At 42.4% G+C, this 17,795-nt stretch overlaps 1 protein-coding gene across 1 annotated transcript; it reads right to left on the reverse strand.

Moving 5' to 3' along the window:
• Window positions 1–14,661: 14,661 nt before the first annotated feature.
• Window positions 14,662–15,519, reverse strand: LOC148609190 (uncharacterized). The gene has a single exon (XM_088541255.1). It carries the CDS (start codon window positions 15,517–15,519, stop codon window positions 14,662–14,664), a length of 858 nt encoding a protein of 285 aa, XP_088397381.1.
• Between the last annotated feature and the right edge of the window lie 2,276 nt (window positions 15,520–17,795).

Here is a 17,795-nt window from a genome sequence, read left to right on the forward strand (position 1 = left end):
TGACTCACAATCCATGTTTACTAGAATATGTGATCATTTTCATCAGTGCAACTGCTTAAAAATACTTTTGCTACTAAGTCGGTTTATATTATTGTTTATTATACTAAATATCGTTGTAATTTAATCTTAATCAATACGGGTATTACTTGTCCTCAATATAAGCGCATAAACATTAACGAAGCAACTAAAAGACAAAATAAAACAAGTGATACTGCGTTTGCATGCATGCAAAACACAAAAGTTGCCAAAACCGGCAAAATCGGAATCAACCAAACTATGAAGCCAACATTGAATTTAGAAGGCCGTGTTCACGTTAACCCTGGAAATTAAATTTAATCTAAATCAAACAATGTTGAAATTTTGCCGATTTGATGGCCATTTTGAATAAAATGCGGTTTTTATTAAAGAAAGTGTTGATGCCTGTGATGACAGCAAGGCAATAATTGCATTTTATATTTACTTTCACACTTGTAACTAAATAGTTCCAGTAATTTTATGAATTTTTTCACATTTTTCGGGTTTTGCTTTGGTGGCTATTTTAAAGCTCATTAATTGCATGCATAACACTAAGTATGCTTGAATTTTGAGTTTGGTAAGAATCAAATAAACGGTCGCCGAGTAATCGCTCGGACATCTTTACGTTCACAAGAAGAAAAATCAAAAACACGCAAGTCGCAAAACTTCGTTGGCGACTTAACTATAATATTAATGTAGGTTACAAATTATTGAAAGTACGTTCTTGTGCTTATATATACTACTGCTGAATAACTGGCTATGTTCAACATGTGTGTCCATATTGGATATGTGTCAACTTTGTTCATTAAAAGAATATGAAGTGGCCGAGGGCGCTAGAGTGCAGGTGGTATTTTTATACATGTCGAATCCTAACAGATAACAACAAAAAATGCTTTGCGTTTTTCACAGTTCTTACATCGTTGTGAAGTTTTCACACTATGTTTACTCTTCATCAATAAAAAAAAACAAAAAAAACGAAAATCGTCACAGAAAAAAAATCACTTTTTTCTTTATGAATTATACATTTTGTACCAAGAATATACTCTGCATAGGTCGAATAATATATTTCACAGAGTAATTACCCCTAAGCGTGATGGGCGGCGTTTTGGAGTTGTGAATATTAGGGTGGGGTAGACCTACAGTCACAGTCGGTATCCCAGGTAATATGAATATTGATATTTTTTTTATCCACGATTGCACTTTATCAGGTCAGATTAATTCAATGATTTGCCCTGACCAAGGCTAACCTATGATACCAAGCCGTGATTGCACGGTGTCATCTTGAAAAAAAAATGTCTTCCTATTATATATTGTAGTTGTTCACATGTATACTACATTAGGTTGAGATTCAGACCGGGTGCACATAAAGTTTCCGGACTTTTACGTAATGATCACCCACCAATTGCAAGGATTATGAATATCACAAGAAGTTCTTTCCATACTAAGAAATGTGTTTAAAGGTGATGGCAGTAATCTGTCATGATAACAAAATAAAGAGTTTGCTGAAATACTGACGTGTGAAATATATGTGCCCATTCTTATCTCTTTATCATGTCCGATTAAATTAGAACAAGTAAAAATGTCAAAGCCCACCTCGACGGAGTATCGCAGTACTAATCCTTTATAAAGCTACAGGCAATCCTTGGTGCCGATGCGCTAGACTGAAGCTAGCGAACAATTGCTAGCGAACAATTATATCTTCATATCTGATAACCAAAAACCAAAGTAAACCATAACGTACTATCAAATTGTAATTCTTTTAAAACCTATGATAATTCAATATGGAAAGGTTATCTATCTAAAAAATCAACGATTTTACGCAGACTTTAATGAAAAGCCAGTCGATCGAAAGTTTTCCAACTATAAAACGGGGGGGGGGGGCTCACTTGGATCCAATTTTAAGGGCCTTATTTAAAAAGTGCCAGGGGGTCGTGGGATATAGCGTTGTAGAGGAGACCCGTACCCACCATTCCGCGTCGGAAAAAGTAGGAGTCAAGTTCAATTTAGTGAAGTGCCAGTCGACGGAACATTTTCCAACTATAAAACAGGGCGGACCTCACTTGGACCCAATTTTAAGGGCCTTATTTGAAATAGTGCCAGGGGGTCATGGGGTATAGCTTTGTAGAGGAGACCCGTACCCACCATTCTACGTCGGAAAAAGTAGGGGTCAAGTTCGATTTAGTGAAGTGCCAGTCGACGGAACATTTTCAAACTATGAAAGAGGGGGGACCTCACTTGGACCCAATTTTAATCTTATTTGAAATAGTGCCAGGGGGTCATGGGGTATAGCGTTGTAGAGAGACTAGTACCCACCATTCCGCGTCGGAAAAAGTAGGGGTCAAATTCAATTTAGTGAAGTGCCAGTCGACGGAACATTTTCCAACTATAAAAACAGGAGAACCTCACTTGGACCCAATTTTAAGGGCCTTATCAATGTTTAATGTTTAGCTAAGCTGCCCTGCCATTATCTGTTAAAAAAATGGTAATTGGAAACAAGTGCGTGGTATTCATTCCACCCTCCTGACGCCTTTTATCGGAGACAGCATTGTAACGTCATACAATCGTTGCACGATGAAACGTCATAGCACAACAGCTCGGAAAACATTTGTGAAAATACGTCTGACACTCTCTTAGAGAAAGCTCTGGCACTCGAAGGGTTAAACTTGATGAAAACCCTACACCCCGTTCAAACGTCACCCAATCTTTCATTGAAATTTTGAATGTTGAGACTCCACAGTTTTTCCCTTCTACACACCCGACGAGTGAAGGTATAACCCACCAGAACATATAAGTCAATCATCCAACGAGTGAAGGTACAACCCATCAGAACATGTACGCTTGTGATCCCAATGACCCACAATCGTCATCTCAGAGATACATGTATACCGCATCGGAAACCAGTAGAAATATGCCACATAGTACAACAAGTAATCATAGACTACCGAAGTTATCATTGCCTACTTTTAATGGAAGCATCTTAGACTGGCCGACGTTTTGAGACTCGTATGAGTCAGCAGTTCATTTCAACCCTACCCTGAACGTTGAAAAGTTCAATTACTTGAAATCTCAATTGCAAGGCGAAGCGATTACAGGATTTTCACTTACAAATGGCAATTACATGGAAGCCATCATTGTATTAAAGGAACGGTACAGGCAACTACACAAAATTACAGACGAGTATTAACAAGCACTGCTAGAAATACAATCACCAAGGAACACAGTTACAAGTCTACGATAATTTTATGATAAGTGCGAGGCATACATCAGAGGGTTACAATCTCTAGGTCAAGCCAAAGATTCTTATGTAATACTGTTAGTGCCAATAATCATAAAAAAAGTTTCAGTTTGAAATTCGTGAAAATCTTCAATCTTGCCACGGAACATGGTTCTAGTTGGAAGCTGGGTGAGTTATGAAGAAGTGTATTGAAAGAAATACACATTATGGAATTTGGGCGAGGATCAGAATTGAATTTGATCGACAGTAAATACACAACCACGTCTACATTTCACACAGGAGCTGTCACAACGAAACAACGCGAAATACCAAAGAAGACACATTAAATTGAAACCGTGTGTATACTGTAAAGAAATGCATGCACCATCCCCCATTGTAATAGAAGGCACTATTCCAGTAAAAGTAATGATCCAAGAAACTCCTCGACAGCTGAGTCAAACAAAAATGAAAACATGAAAGAAAAAAAAAGGTCACACTACTGACACCTTACCAGCATCAATTAACGTAGTAAATGACAAAGAGATCGTAGTGAAAGAAAATGACAATACAATACTTCATTCCGCAACAAGAAAAACTTGTGGATACGTGATACTAAAGCCATAGACTTTTTACATGAATATCAAACGCCTGTTTGGTGTGGAACAAAATGCATAGATTCAAACCTACTTTGACGAAGGTGCCCAAAGATAATTCGTTACGGAAAGCCTAGCGAACGAACTGAACTTGAAAGGTTTATCGACAACTTAAAACAGACAAACAAGCACAAAATAAAAGGCCAGTTGAAACCGCATGAGATACAAAATTCAGCTGAAATATGGATACGTGATACTAAAGCCATAGACTTTTTACATGAATATCAAACACTGAGGAATAAAGGAAGACCGCGCAATTCATTACCGAGAATTCGGCAACTACGGCTATATCTCGACGACAGAAATCTTATTAGATATGGTGGACGAATACATAATGCATCGTTGCCAGACACAACTAAATATCCGTACATTCTTCCCAACTACCACACATTGACAAAACTTAATGTTATAGACGCCCATGAAACAACCTGCCATTCAGGAACAAACGCAACAGTTACTCAAGTCCGACAATCATTTTGGATACCAGCACTTAGACAGTTTGTAAAGAAAACACTTCACAAGTGTGTAACTTGTCGGAAGGTCATCGGACGATCATTTCCAGCTCCCGACCCGCCACCTTTACAAAAACTAAGATTACAAGAAGCACTACCGTTTACAACTGGTATTGACTTTACTGGAGCCTTTTTTGTAAGAAATAATGAGAACGTTCTAAGCAAATGTTATATTTGTCTCTTCACGTGTGCGTCGACAAGGGCAATACATTTAGAAGTTGTTCAAAATCTATCTAAAGAGGCATTTCTGCAAGCTTTCCGACAATTTTGTAGCAGAAAATCAACACCAAAAATCATTGTCTGATAATGCAACTACATTCAATGCAGCTTCAGAAGAAATGCGAAGAATCTACGAATCAGAAACAATACAAAAATCATTTACCGAAAAAGGAAATTTATTCCCAAACGCACGCCGTAGTTTGAAGGATGGTTGGAAAGACTCATAGAATTAACGAAGACAAATTTGAATAAAGTATAAGGAAAATCACTAATTGATTTAGACAGTCTACATAGTACTATTGTTACAGAGATCAGTCCTAAACCACCGACCTTTAACTACCGTTTCATTAGATCCGGAGGACCTCGAGCCCTTAACTCCAGCACATTCGCTATATGGATGTAAAATATGCGTACTTCCATACCCGAGTATAAATGCTGTAGATGTACAATACATGAAAACTGATGCAAACTATGTGAGGAAACAGTCACAAAGAAAATGTATGTTGTTAGAACACTTTTGGAGTTGGTGGAAATCAGAATATTTGACTGGCCTCAGAGAATATCACAAAACTACTGGAGATAACACAGTGATGATTACAATCGGAGACATGTTCAAATTCATGGAAAAAATCGCCGAGTTATGTGGAAAACGGATATCGTGGAAAAACTCAACTTTGGAGATGATGGCTTAGTTCGATCAGCCATCGTGCGTACTAATACCGGAATAACATCACGCCGGATAACCAAATTATATCCCTTGGAGGTAAATCAGAAAGACAAATTTCCGATCAAAGCGCTTACAGTAGAAACAACAAAGAATCAAGACGATGACGAAAATCTAAGATTCCCACCAGTCCGTCAGTCTGCGATCAAGGCCAAGAGAAAATCAAACTTTGGACACAAAGGAAGTAGAGGACTCATTGTCATTTGCTTAAGGTTCAAAGTGCTAATAGTAAAGTTTTATTTAGTTTAGAGAAACAATTTTCTTAATTTGAATTTTTGTAATTTCATTCAAAGCTTAAGGTTTTATTCTCGCGGCCCGGAAAATGTCGTGAATATTGCGGGACATTAATGTAATTATAAACATGGTCGACATCTGTGACGGCGATGTCATCATAACATAAAAATGGAGATCGAAAAGTAAACGTAAAAACAGTACACGCTGTTTTTCTTGTCTTAACACGATCAACGCCAAATCTCCAAACACATGTTGCAATGACCATAAGATATCCATAGTTTCCCTTGTTTTGGTAACTCGCCGTAATACAAATTAAGTGTATTAGCATTGTTCCGTTTATAAACAAATATCCAAGTATGTGTTCAAATTGATCAGAATTAATTTTTAGTATTTTTTTTATTAATCAATCCTTCCATGCTTTCGGATAGTACACTAAATTTGCCAAATTAGAAATTCATATTGATATTCATAGAAGTATGTACAGTGTACATGTAAACTGCATTAGTGCTTTATACAAAAATGTATTGTCCTTGTGACGGAATGCAAATGATATTTTAATCACTGGTATGGTAGTTAAGAAATCGCAAAGAAATTTCCGTTATTTCTTAATTTTTCCGAGGTTTTTGCACAATGTACGTGAAGAACCAAACTAGATCAGACCACAGCGAGAAATTGTTTTGAGGGTGCACTATACAGTTACATTAAGGCGCACTGTTTCGCACACCAAGTTACACCAAGTTGTAAAACTTAAAATTAAAAGTTGAAATTTGGTGGATATATTGTTAAAATGTAGTTAAGCATTTATACATGGATAGATGTAATAAATATAATGGTAAACAGATGTAATTTAAATGAAGAATGGTATCCGGAACGTTTCAGTCCCCTACCGTATTAGGTCCTCTCCTCAGCATCAGATGGCTGATTTTCAAAATACCTTATTTCGCACGAACTTTTGGAACTAAAATTGTGAGAGAATGAATCTAAAAAGGTATTATTTTTACCCTTTTTCCACCTACTCCATGCATGCTTTCAGCCTGTGGTAATGTCTAAGTGCCTGATATTTTATAAAACATAGTAATTAGGTGTTAGTTTTGGAAAGGCACCCCTGAGTTGTACTACAACTGAGTAATATTTTTTTCAGTATGTTACCATGGCTACTAGATAATCTCTAAATTACTTATAAATGACTTGAGCCTCCACACACCAAGGATTTCAAAAATATGCACTTTTTTTATGACAAAACACTAGAAATTTCTGTGCGGACTGCCTCAAAACAGCTTTATTTCAACAAAATGAGACCAAATTTTCAGAAATGACATACCTGTATTGTACTACCTGAAGCACACAATTAAATTAGATATCCGTATAGAAAGCGGTAACCTGAATATTAATTTATTTGATGGTCCATTTAAGATAAAAAAAAAAAGCATGTCTATCTGCAACGAAGATATTTAGATAATGTATTGTGGATATTTGGAACTTCATGAGTGATTTACGCTTGTGTTCTTATCTTAGAGTTTTTTTTAAATAATTAGTTACCATTTCAATGATATTGAGTTTTTTTTTTGTTTTTCAATGAAAAGTTCGTTCATTCATTCAACTACATGTATAGTCTTTGTCTTTATATAGTTAAATAAAATACTGTTTTGAATTCAAGTTGTTCATCAATGTTAAACAAAGTCAAACTAACAATCTACTACACAATTTATCTATAACTGCATTGTCCTAATTAAATACATATTCGAAAATTGAGGTTTGATATTATCTTTACCCGTGCAGTAAGTTTCGTGTACCTCGAATAAAATCCATATTTGAAACTACAATTTAAAAATAAAGTTGACCTTTTCTTATTGGTGGTATGGCTTTATCATAAATATTTCAGAAATCTAAACAGAAGTATGAATAGAAAACAGTTCAGAACAAAAGAAAAATAATATATCAAATATTACTATGATTTTAGTCACTTTCGAAAAACCTAAAAAAAAGTAATTTTTATAAGTCCGACTAAAACAAAAAAAAATATTTCAAAAACCTGTCAATTCTGTTCCAACTTCGAAATCGATGGCTTGGACCAAGGCTCATTAGTCCATTTTGGGAGTGGAATGAGATTTTAGGCCTACTTGATGACTATCAATTCCCAAAATACTGGGATTTCCATATCTTCCTCTGCCGTTAGGAAAATTTTAAACAGGCCTCCACCGTACCATTTATATAAGAACATCGATGTCAGTGGCTTGAGCCAATGTCCTTAAGCCAATATTGGAACTGAGATTTTAGACCTACATTAAGACCATCAATTCCCAAAATATTGGGGATTTTTAACACATGACCCCCTGGCACTATTTCAAATAAGGCCCTTAAAATTGGGTCCAAGTGAGGTTCCCCCTGTTATATAGTTGGAAAATGTTCCGTCGACTGGCACTTCACTAAATTGAACTTGACCCCTACCTTGTCCGACGCTGATTGGTGGGTACGGGTCTCCCCTACGACGCTATACCCCACGACCCCCTGGCACCATTTCAAATAAGATTAAAATTGGGTCCAAGTGAGGTCCCCCCTCTTTTATAGTTTGAAAATGTTCCGTCGACTGGCACTTCACTAAATTGAACTTGACCCCTATTTTTTCGGACGCGGAGTGGTGGGTACGGGTCTCCTCTACAACGCTATACCCCACGACTCCCTGGCACTATTTCAAATAAGGCCCTTAAAATTGGGTCCAAGTGAGGTCCCTCCTGTTTTATAGTTGGAAAATGTTCTGTCGACTGGCACTTCACTAAATTGAACTTGACCCCTACTTTTTCCGACGCGGAATGGTGTTATGGATAGATTGATTGATTGATTGATTGATTGATTGATTGTTGGGGTTTAACGTCCGAGCTGCAATATTTCAGCTATATTCAGACGATGAACATGAAACGGATGATAAAATGAACATGAAATGATGATGAAATGAAAAACGGGATGGGACACAAGGACAGTAGGGTCGACAAATTTTGATTGCCACTAGAAAAAGGAGGGATGGGTAAGGTCGGGCAATTTAGCCTCCTGTGGCGGAGCGCAAAGGTTCCTACTCCTATCGAATACTACAGCAGGGTTCTTTAACGTGCGAGGAACGTGGCATCTTTCCCAACACAGTGCACCACTATGGTTTGCTGTCAGGTTTTCCGTATTATAGCCTGACAACCCCAGCATGTAACGTGCCAGGGGTACCCCATTCCACCACCTGGGGCACACATCCCAGTTGCTCTGTGGGCAGAGCGCCTAGCCCCCGGCTAGGTTTCTGAGCACTATTTAGTCGCCTTTTACGACAAGCTTAGCGCTGCTGCAGGCCTATTCTTTTGACACCCGGACCTGCACTGGGCTGTTATGGATAGAGGATAATACACAATAACACCTAGATGAACTGTCCCGTACTACCATACATCGTGTACTAAGTTACAGCCCTAGATTAATCCCACGAGGAATGACCCGGCCAGCGAAAGCTATATTTTAATATAGCCTAGCTGGTCGAGTGGTCTAGGGCGCTGGACTTTGTGCAGGCGGTGTTGCCATAGATGTCACAGCGGTACAAGTTCGTGTCCTGCGGAGGGAACGACCAAAAATTTGCTTCGCAAATTTGACAGTTCTAACATCGTTGGTGAATTTTTCAGACCTTTCTATATATATATAAACCAATTTTTTTTTGTTTTGTTTTAATTTGTTCTTTTTTTAATAATTTTACGATTTCAGTAGTAGTGATTTTAGCCTGCCCATTCGTGTACCTCGAATATAGTGCACAATAAAATCTACGTTACATCTTATTCATTCTTAAAGCTACTAAACGCATCAATTACTCATGCACAAAAATGATATTATGTCAGTTATACAGAAATCCATAACCATTTTTGTTTCCTGTTTGGAGTTTTATCGTCAAACAAGTATTTCTACGCACTTTCCTAAAAGGAGAAAAAGAATACCTACTGTGTAGCCCCTTAGAAAAGCAACATCTAAGAGGAATATGGTTGCCCTAATTCGGGGATGACACTATGCGCAAAGTGTTCAAAGTTATAATGGTTTACGTCCATAGATCCCATAATGGACAATTTCGGTCCCCCTTACATGCTATACCAACCGAGATGCCCTCTATTCACTATACCAATTGTGTAGCCTCTTAGAAAAGCAACATCTAAGAGGAATATGGTTGTCCTAATTCGGGGATGACACTACGCGCAAAGTGTTTAAAAGTTATATTGGTTTACGTCCATAGATCTCATAATTGACACTTTGGGCCCCCCGTACATGCTATATCAAGAATTGGACAGATTTTATATGGAAGACTGCGAATGAATTGTAGTTCTTTAAGTGATCTTTTTTCCCGCAACCTAGTGGATTCACCGAATTGCGTTTGCGGTAGGAGTGAATTAATATCTCATTTCTTATTACATTGTGATAAATATCGAGAACTTCGCAATGAGGCTCTATTTTCCATAAATTTACCAGTTATGTTAAAGTAGTTTCAAAAGGCCGATTCTGCCGCACTTGCCATTTTCAAGGGGAAATCCTGCATAGGACCCCCGACCCCGACCCCGACCCCGACCCCGACGGCCAAATGCAAACGGACGGCATTCCTATTGAGCATAGGGTAAATACAAGAATTACGTCTTTCGTACACAATGGATTCGTTGACATTCCCACAGATTGGGATGACTTCATCAGCGAAGACGCCGTCCAGGAGAAGCTGCAGGATCAGAATCAGGAAGCACTCAAATGGAAGGACTTACCCATCGGTGTGATCTGTAAGATCTTGGAGGTGGTAGAAGTGGATGGAAAATTCGGCAAAAGTAGAATCCTCACCCTGAAGGATCGAGACGGAGAGACCACCAGGATATGGGCCTGCCCCTTGCTCAACAAAGAGAAAGGTCCTTTGCAAGGATCTTTCGTTCGGAGCACTGGATTCAAGGTGAGTAAGAAATCTCAGCAGCAGTACCTCTCCTATGATCTGGTGAGGAAGTAATAAAAAAATAATCGAGGGCTATGGGTAAGGGGTTCGAAATTTCCCAATCCAAATTACTGGATTGGGAAATTTTTTTTTTTGGTCACTTGGAACTTTGATCTGGAGGATTCTGGAATAAGCGTGGGAAGCGAGGCGTAGCCGAGCGAGGCGCGCGTTGGAAGAATCCTCCCAATGGCGCAAGCGCAGTAAAGTCTTCGCTAAAAGTGGTGGCCGTGGAAGGTTTTCGCAGCTGCTGCTTTTCGTCGTAGTAGAAGCTAAGACATTTCACAACCCCTGCAAATTCAGATTCATCGATATCATCATCCTCCAGGCCTTTGCTCACTGCATCTTCGATCTTGGATTGGTAGGATCTGACGATGTGCACGGTATCTTCATGCTTTTTACGCTTTTTGGCGGATGCGCTTGGCTAGCACCGCCAACCCTGCCATCGTGATGGAATTCACGACGGCTAGTGAGCTCAACGGAATGAATGCCACGGCGCCTATCCCCGTTGCGGCGGTGCTGAGTGTGCCAGTGGTGCAAACTACGTTGAGTACTGCACAGGTACCCAGAGCAAAAGACACCGCTTTTCCCACTCGTTTATAGTTCCTCGACAGTCGAGCATACTTATGCTTTTCGGATTCAAGCTCTTTCTCGATCGACTCGATTCTAGCTTCTCGGTAGGAGTGCTTCCCCAAGTCTATGTCGTCCATTTATCTATATCTAGAGGAGCATGCCCAAGATGGGGATGCTTTTGAAGGGGCTATTGGGACCAAGGATCAGTCCACTTCCATCGTAGATCTGTCGTCCGCTCTTCAAGTATAGCCCATCACCGTATGTATTCGGCAAAGTGCCTGGACTCAAATACAGACCACGACCATGAGGTTGCACGCAGCATACTTTCCCAGCCTTCTTGAGATATAATCCGGATCCCACAGCCTTCTGGATAGCTGCACTACCCAAACCGCTCAATGCACCCACGCCCAAAGCAGGTAGCACGGTTTTGGCCAGCATGGGTAGCGCAGCAGAGGCAAGACCTGCTAGCATGGGGAGGAATCCACCTTCTTTCTGCATATTATGCCTCACTTGCTTCGGACTCATCTCCAAGACCATACCACCCTTCCCACTCTGCAAGAGCTTGGTGATGCGCTGGATCTGGCGGTGAGTGAGGAGCATCTTATGCTCACCGGAAAGGTTTGCATGCAGCAATCGGACGCTCACGGGGCAATCCTTCTTTGCCGCACGCTGGATCTTCTCCGCCTGACCTTTCGTCAAATTGAGACCGTACTCTTGATAATCCATTTATTTATACCTCGCGCATATGGAAGCGGATGTTGAGATTCTCTCCTCGCAGATCGATGGGGCGGCCGTCTTGATCGGTCAGATACGTCTGCATGCTGTCGATGGTCCTCAGGGTCACGGGTAAGTAGACGAGATTCTTAGGGGTCTGGATGATCTTCATACCCGGATCGACAGCGGGAAAGAAGCTATAGATGGTGGACTGCTGCGTGCCGTTGACGTAGCTTCCGTGGATGATATCACTATTCACCAGGATGCTATTGATGCTGATGATATCGACGATATTCTCACCCTCCGCGTAGCCGTTGGTGCTTCGGTCGTAGGTATACGTCTGGCGCTCGAATCCAAGTACCGTACTGATGCTATTGGACACGTCGAAATCCACTCGATAATTTCTGGCGAGGGTGAGGGTTGCTCTCAGCGTCGCACGATTGGCATCGAGAAGGACCTTAGCCTTGTGCCTATGCAGCCGCAGTTGCCGCTGGATCTCATCGTTGATATCGTCAATGCCGTAAGAGTCGGTGCTCAGCTCGACGGAAAACCAGTTAGACCCGTCATCGGGAGAGTAGCGGAAGGAATTATTACCTGCATGAATATTGGGGATGGAGTAGTAGGTCTCCAGATTCACTAGGGCCATCTCGTAAGATTTCTCCTCGCGCAATTGGAGGGGTGGATTGAAGCGGGTCAAGATCTGGCTATCGTTCCCAGAGACGATGAAGGAGAACCAATGCTTGGGTTCGGTATTGGTGGCGTCCATTTATCTATCCCTCCTCAGAAGACGACGCTCATCTTCTGACCGTCGGATTCGAATTGGAGGATTCGATAGGAGATGACCAGGGCGAAGGCTTGGGTATTGGCAGGGCCGTTGCGCTCGAAATTGGCTCGGATCTGGATATCCACCGTCGACTCTTTCAGCCGCTCAGACTGATGGCTCACGTCGATGACGAATAGGGGAAAGAGATCGATGAAGTCGGAGGGATTGATACCACCACTGCTCAGCAGACTTTCCATGCTGTAGAACTTCTTGCGGAATTCGGCGGCCTCCTTATAGACCCTGGCGACCCTGCACTGGGTGAAGCCGGCATTGAAATCCACGGCGGGATATCGCTCCGCATTGAGGGTCGCATGGATATTTCGCAATCGACAGTGGTCGAAGACGGCGGCATTATTCAGCTGGTTATTACCCCTATCGGTCTGGAATGCGACGATGATCCATCGCGGTTTATCACGTCCGCTTTTAGCGGCCAGACGCCAGTGGAATTGTGAGGTTTGGGGCACGGCGATGGAGTCGCACTGCCTCATGCGAAATCCGCAATCGATCTTGGTCTTGCTCTGGATGGTCTTATAGAGCCGCATCTTCTTTTCGTCAGAGGGGATGACGTGGGGGACGAACCAGGAGACCTTGCTCAGGATTACCTTGGCCACGTCGTTGACGGCGGCAGCTCGAAGGATGGCATTTGCATTCGAATCGCGCACCAGGGAGAGCTCGTGCTTGAATCCGTACACGATCTTATCGTAGTCCTCGGCAAAGCCAAAGACGTGCTTGAGCGGGATGGCGAAAGAAAAGGATCCCTTATTGGCTGGCTTGGTGATGATATATCCGTGGCGTGCTGCGAATCCTACGTTTTCTGCCTCGGCATTGGTAGTGAAATCTTTGAACCATAGCTGGTTGAGGCCTTGGGATTTGGAGAAGTCGTCGGGGTACTTCAGCATACCCAGCATGGTGGTGGCAACGCCGGGATCGTTGAGGTGCTCGATCTGCTGCCCGGAAAGTCGGTAGCTGATGCTACGAAATAGATACATGGCACCATTATGGGCGAGCGATACCAGATCACCGTCGGCCTTCAATCAAGAGATAGCTTTCGGCGGGGTGGAGGAAGAGATCTTGAGTCTCGATATTGATGCGTATCTCTGCACCGGCATTATTCAGCTGCACCCCGGCTTGGGTCTCACTAACCACTTCCGGGTCAAATGGCCACCCCTCTATGTAGTACCAAAAACACACTGAACCTAGACATATGCATTGTAAGTGCATTATTTGTGTGTATTATGATTAAAAGTAGTCAAAATAAAGCTGAGAATGTGTACTTTAAAATCATATATGTAATTAACTACAAAAGTGTTTGAATATTGTTTACATGTGTGTGAGTAATGTGCCTCCATGCTGTCAGTTAGCAGACATGTAAAAATGTGGATTTTCAGTTTTATTTATTCAAGTAATTTTGTGAAGAAGTTCTACTATGATCGTACCATTAGCATAATGATTTTGGAAGCCTTATTTTCCAAGCTTCGCAACGGTATGCAGCTTTAAGATGTCATTTGTCCTGGGAATTCACAGTGAGACTTTGAAAATTACTTTTTTAACATGTAAAGTAATGGAAACGTTAGAAGTGGTTAGTGAGACCTTGAGGTTCGTATTCGTGAACCTGATACTCCTGGAGACTTTCGTCGAAAGTCAGTCCTTCGGTGATAGTGAGCATATCGGCCATCATATATTTATCTATAGCGCTGGACGAAGTCATGAATGGTGGCAATACCCCCAACCGAGATGAGATTATTGAGACAGACCTGCTGCTGTGAGGTCCTCTTGACCTTGGAGGATGGTGCTTGGGGAGCATTTTTCTTGCGAGCACCTTTCTCCACACCTTTCAGGGCTGCATTGGAAGCGGCACTCAATGCCTTGCTACCCAACGTCTTGGCGGTGGAGGAGGTAAGCACCCGTCCGGCAAGATTGGCGATGGTATCGAAAAGGCCTCGTCCGCCGACTGCATACTTCTGATGATAACCGTGATTCACTACTAAAAGCATCGTAAATTTATCTAGAGGAGCCCCCGATGCAGCTTCTCGTACTCCTCCCTGCTGATATGACCGGACTTCCTCATGGCGTCGAGGATGGCCACGATTTCGTTGCGCACCCCATTATTTCCAGCCTGGTAGGCGGCGGCCCAAAGATCGAGACGATTCAGCAGCTGGTCGAAGCATGTGGGGAGGAAGACGGTCGACACCCCGCTGCCATACTTATCTTGCTTATAAAGGTAGGATACGATCTCCTTCCATTTGCGGCTTCTGTTGGCCTTTGGGGTCCTCGATAGGACGGAGTTTCCTTGATACATGGCACTCGACACTCGAAGGATATCACCATAGGTATTCAGGTCTTCCACGTCGAAATCTTTGGGGTGCTTCAGGACCATAAGCTCCCACAGGCCAGGGGTACCCTTATAGCGCTCGCCATCGACGAAGATATCGTCTCCGTCGAAGGTGACGGGCAGACTTCCGATCATGATAGAGCCGTCTTCCACTCGCAATCCATAGGTATGGTCGGCCTTGGGAGTCATACTGAGCTGGAGATAGTGCGTCGCTCGCGGACCGAGGCTGGTACTCAATGCTTGCTCGATAGCTAGTGGGTCGTCGTCCTCAGCGGTAGAGGTAGGAGGGGGAAGGGCAGGCATCGGGGTGGGCAGAGCAAATGGGATATCTTCGATCTTTTTGGTGATCTGGGAGGCAGTCTCCTTTTGCGTCTCGACCACGGGCTTGAATATCTTTGAGAGGTCGCGGCTGAGTCCGATCTTATCCAGGCGACGCTGCATATCGCTAGTCTGGATGCTACGCTTGGTCTCCTGCAAGTCCCTAGCAAGCGCCTCACGCTGCTTGGGATCGGTGATCTTGATAAACGTCATTTAGTTATAGCTTCACCATCGTCTCATCGCCCCTTAGCGTTCAGCCAAACGCCCCATAGCGTTGGATTAATCATTCTCCCATGCTTTTTGCCTCCTGCCTCAGTGGGATGCAAAAACCGTGGATTCCCGAAGTGATGGCGGATCCTACGCACTTTCCATGCATTTGGAGGAGCAGAAAGGCTCGTGGTCGATCCTCCTCTGGACTTTGTGGAGATCGTACTCTCCCACAATCCTCACTTTTACGCCTGACCAGAGGGTGGTAAATTTGGGTACGTATATAGTCCCCTCGTGGATACGGTGCAAGACCATACCGCGGGCGATCTTAGCGCCACACCGATAGCATACCTCGGGGAAAAGCTTCAAATGTCTCTTGCACTGATCACCGCCCAATATGGAGGGATACGTGCACTGATGGCCGCGGACGGTCTTGATGCAGCACGGGGGTCCGGGCGGCTGCTTAGGTTTGCGGCGGGAGTGAGAATTATAGGTCCTTCCTTCGAAATCCTGATCATCAATGCGGCGAGCGTACCTTTCAGCTCCACATCTACTGCAGCAATACCCCGGGATATCGCCATGAATAAGCACGCGCTCCCACCGGTGCTTGCATTCAGGGGGTGGTCGTGGGGGCTTGGGGGGCATTCTCCCGATCCAAGTCCCGTTGATTCTCCAGGAAAAATTCCTGCAAGTGATTCATTCTTTATCTTAGACTCGATAGAAATCGTCTAGATTGCATCGATATTTCCCAGCCGTCTTGGGGCTTGTGAGATCGATGGTCATAAATCCGTGAGGCTTGGCCCAGCAGTGATCGCATAAGGCATCGAATTGAGCCGGAGTGAGATCGCCGCAATGGTCCCGGCGGATATGATCGCAATTTTTAGCATCCTTCTCAAAGAGGCAGATGAAGTTGGCATTCTCCCGGATCGATTGCCGCGGGAGCTTGAAGTAATTTTGGCAGAGGTAGAAGCAGTCCACGTTATTATGGCGACCGCGCACGTAGTAGTCTTCGCACTTGCTCTGCTTGCTCAGCATCTAGTCGTCGAAGACGGTCTCATCACCTCTGCACCACAATTTTGACACTGCGTGGTGTGTTCATCCATCTGCGTCAGGTTGGGGGCATTGCAGCACTGCTGCTGCCTTTTGGGGGTTGGGGCTGGGGTGTTATCTTCCAAATCTTGCTTATTCTCCAGGAAGAACTCCTGATAGCGATCTATCTTATCACTATTGGATTCCATCCTTTTATTTATTTCAATCTGTGACATCCTTCCCTTTAAGGTGTCCTTATCCACATCCCTACTATCCTCTTGGGCGATCTGACTTATGCTCTGTACGAAAGACATAGTTCTTGTATTTACCCTATGCTCAATAGGAATGCCGTCTGTTTGCGTTTGGCCGTCGGGGTTGGGGATCCTATGCAGGATTTCCCCTTGAAAATGGCAAGTGCGGCAGAATCGGGCTTTTGAAACTACTTGTTAAATACCGATATTTTACTATTTGGTTCTGATCAGATGACCGATGATCAAAATAAGCAAGTTTTTATCAATTTTAAAGAATAAGAGATTTATTAACTGACTTGCAACTTGATTAATTTCATTTTTTCCGAATTGAACTCTTCACCATTTCCTTTTCCACAATTTGTTAACGGTTTAAATTATGTTACATATGTTAAGAGCATGCAATCTTTGTATTATATTGTTGTCAATTTCGCAGGAGATGGACTTATAAAAGTGGGAGTTGGGAGCACTTCCTTAATATTCCATTTTCCAGCTTGCAAATATGCGAATAGGTGGGGAAAACAAAATATGATACATGTATGTCAATAAAGTTTACATGTGTCCTAGTAGTGTATCATAATCAAGGGAACACTCCTTATATAAGAGGTCAAAGAAATATTGGAGTTCCCCCGAGTGTATTTTATCTGTAGCATGTGTGCCTAGTATCATAAATAATACTGTTGAGATATTAACGACTTGTTCATTTCATAATCTTGAAAAGTAAGATATTCGTCTCGCTAGTCTTGAAGTAGATATATACATGTACTTAATGACCTGTCTGATGTTTCATGCAATTTCGAATAATGAATAGTAAACTAGCTTACTATTCACTTTTCAATAGTGAATTGTACTCCAACTTCAGTCCGGTAACAAATAAAACATTATTCATGAAATATACAACAGTTGTATTTATTTCTCAAACACTGTCTGTGAATTATAAGTAAGATCAAATGTTCAATCGGTGTGGTATCGATGGTGTGATTCTTTTCTTACTCAGAGGTACGG

The sequence above is a fragment of the Perna viridis genome, chromosome 8 (assembly GCF_037379345.1).
Source record: "Perna viridis isolate PV_CMFRI_1.1 ecotype Kerala chromosome 8, ASM3737934v1, whole genome shotgun sequence".
Classification (NCBI taxonomy): Eukaryota; Metazoa; Mollusca; class Bivalvia; order Mytilida; family Mytilidae; genus Perna; species Perna viridis.

Bases quoted from the DNA above. Each gene is read 5' to 3' on its own strand.
- LOC148609190 (XM_088541255.1), bottom strand. From the start codon at position 15,519: ATGACGTTTATCAAGATCACCGATCCCAAGCAGCGTGAGGCGCTTGCT.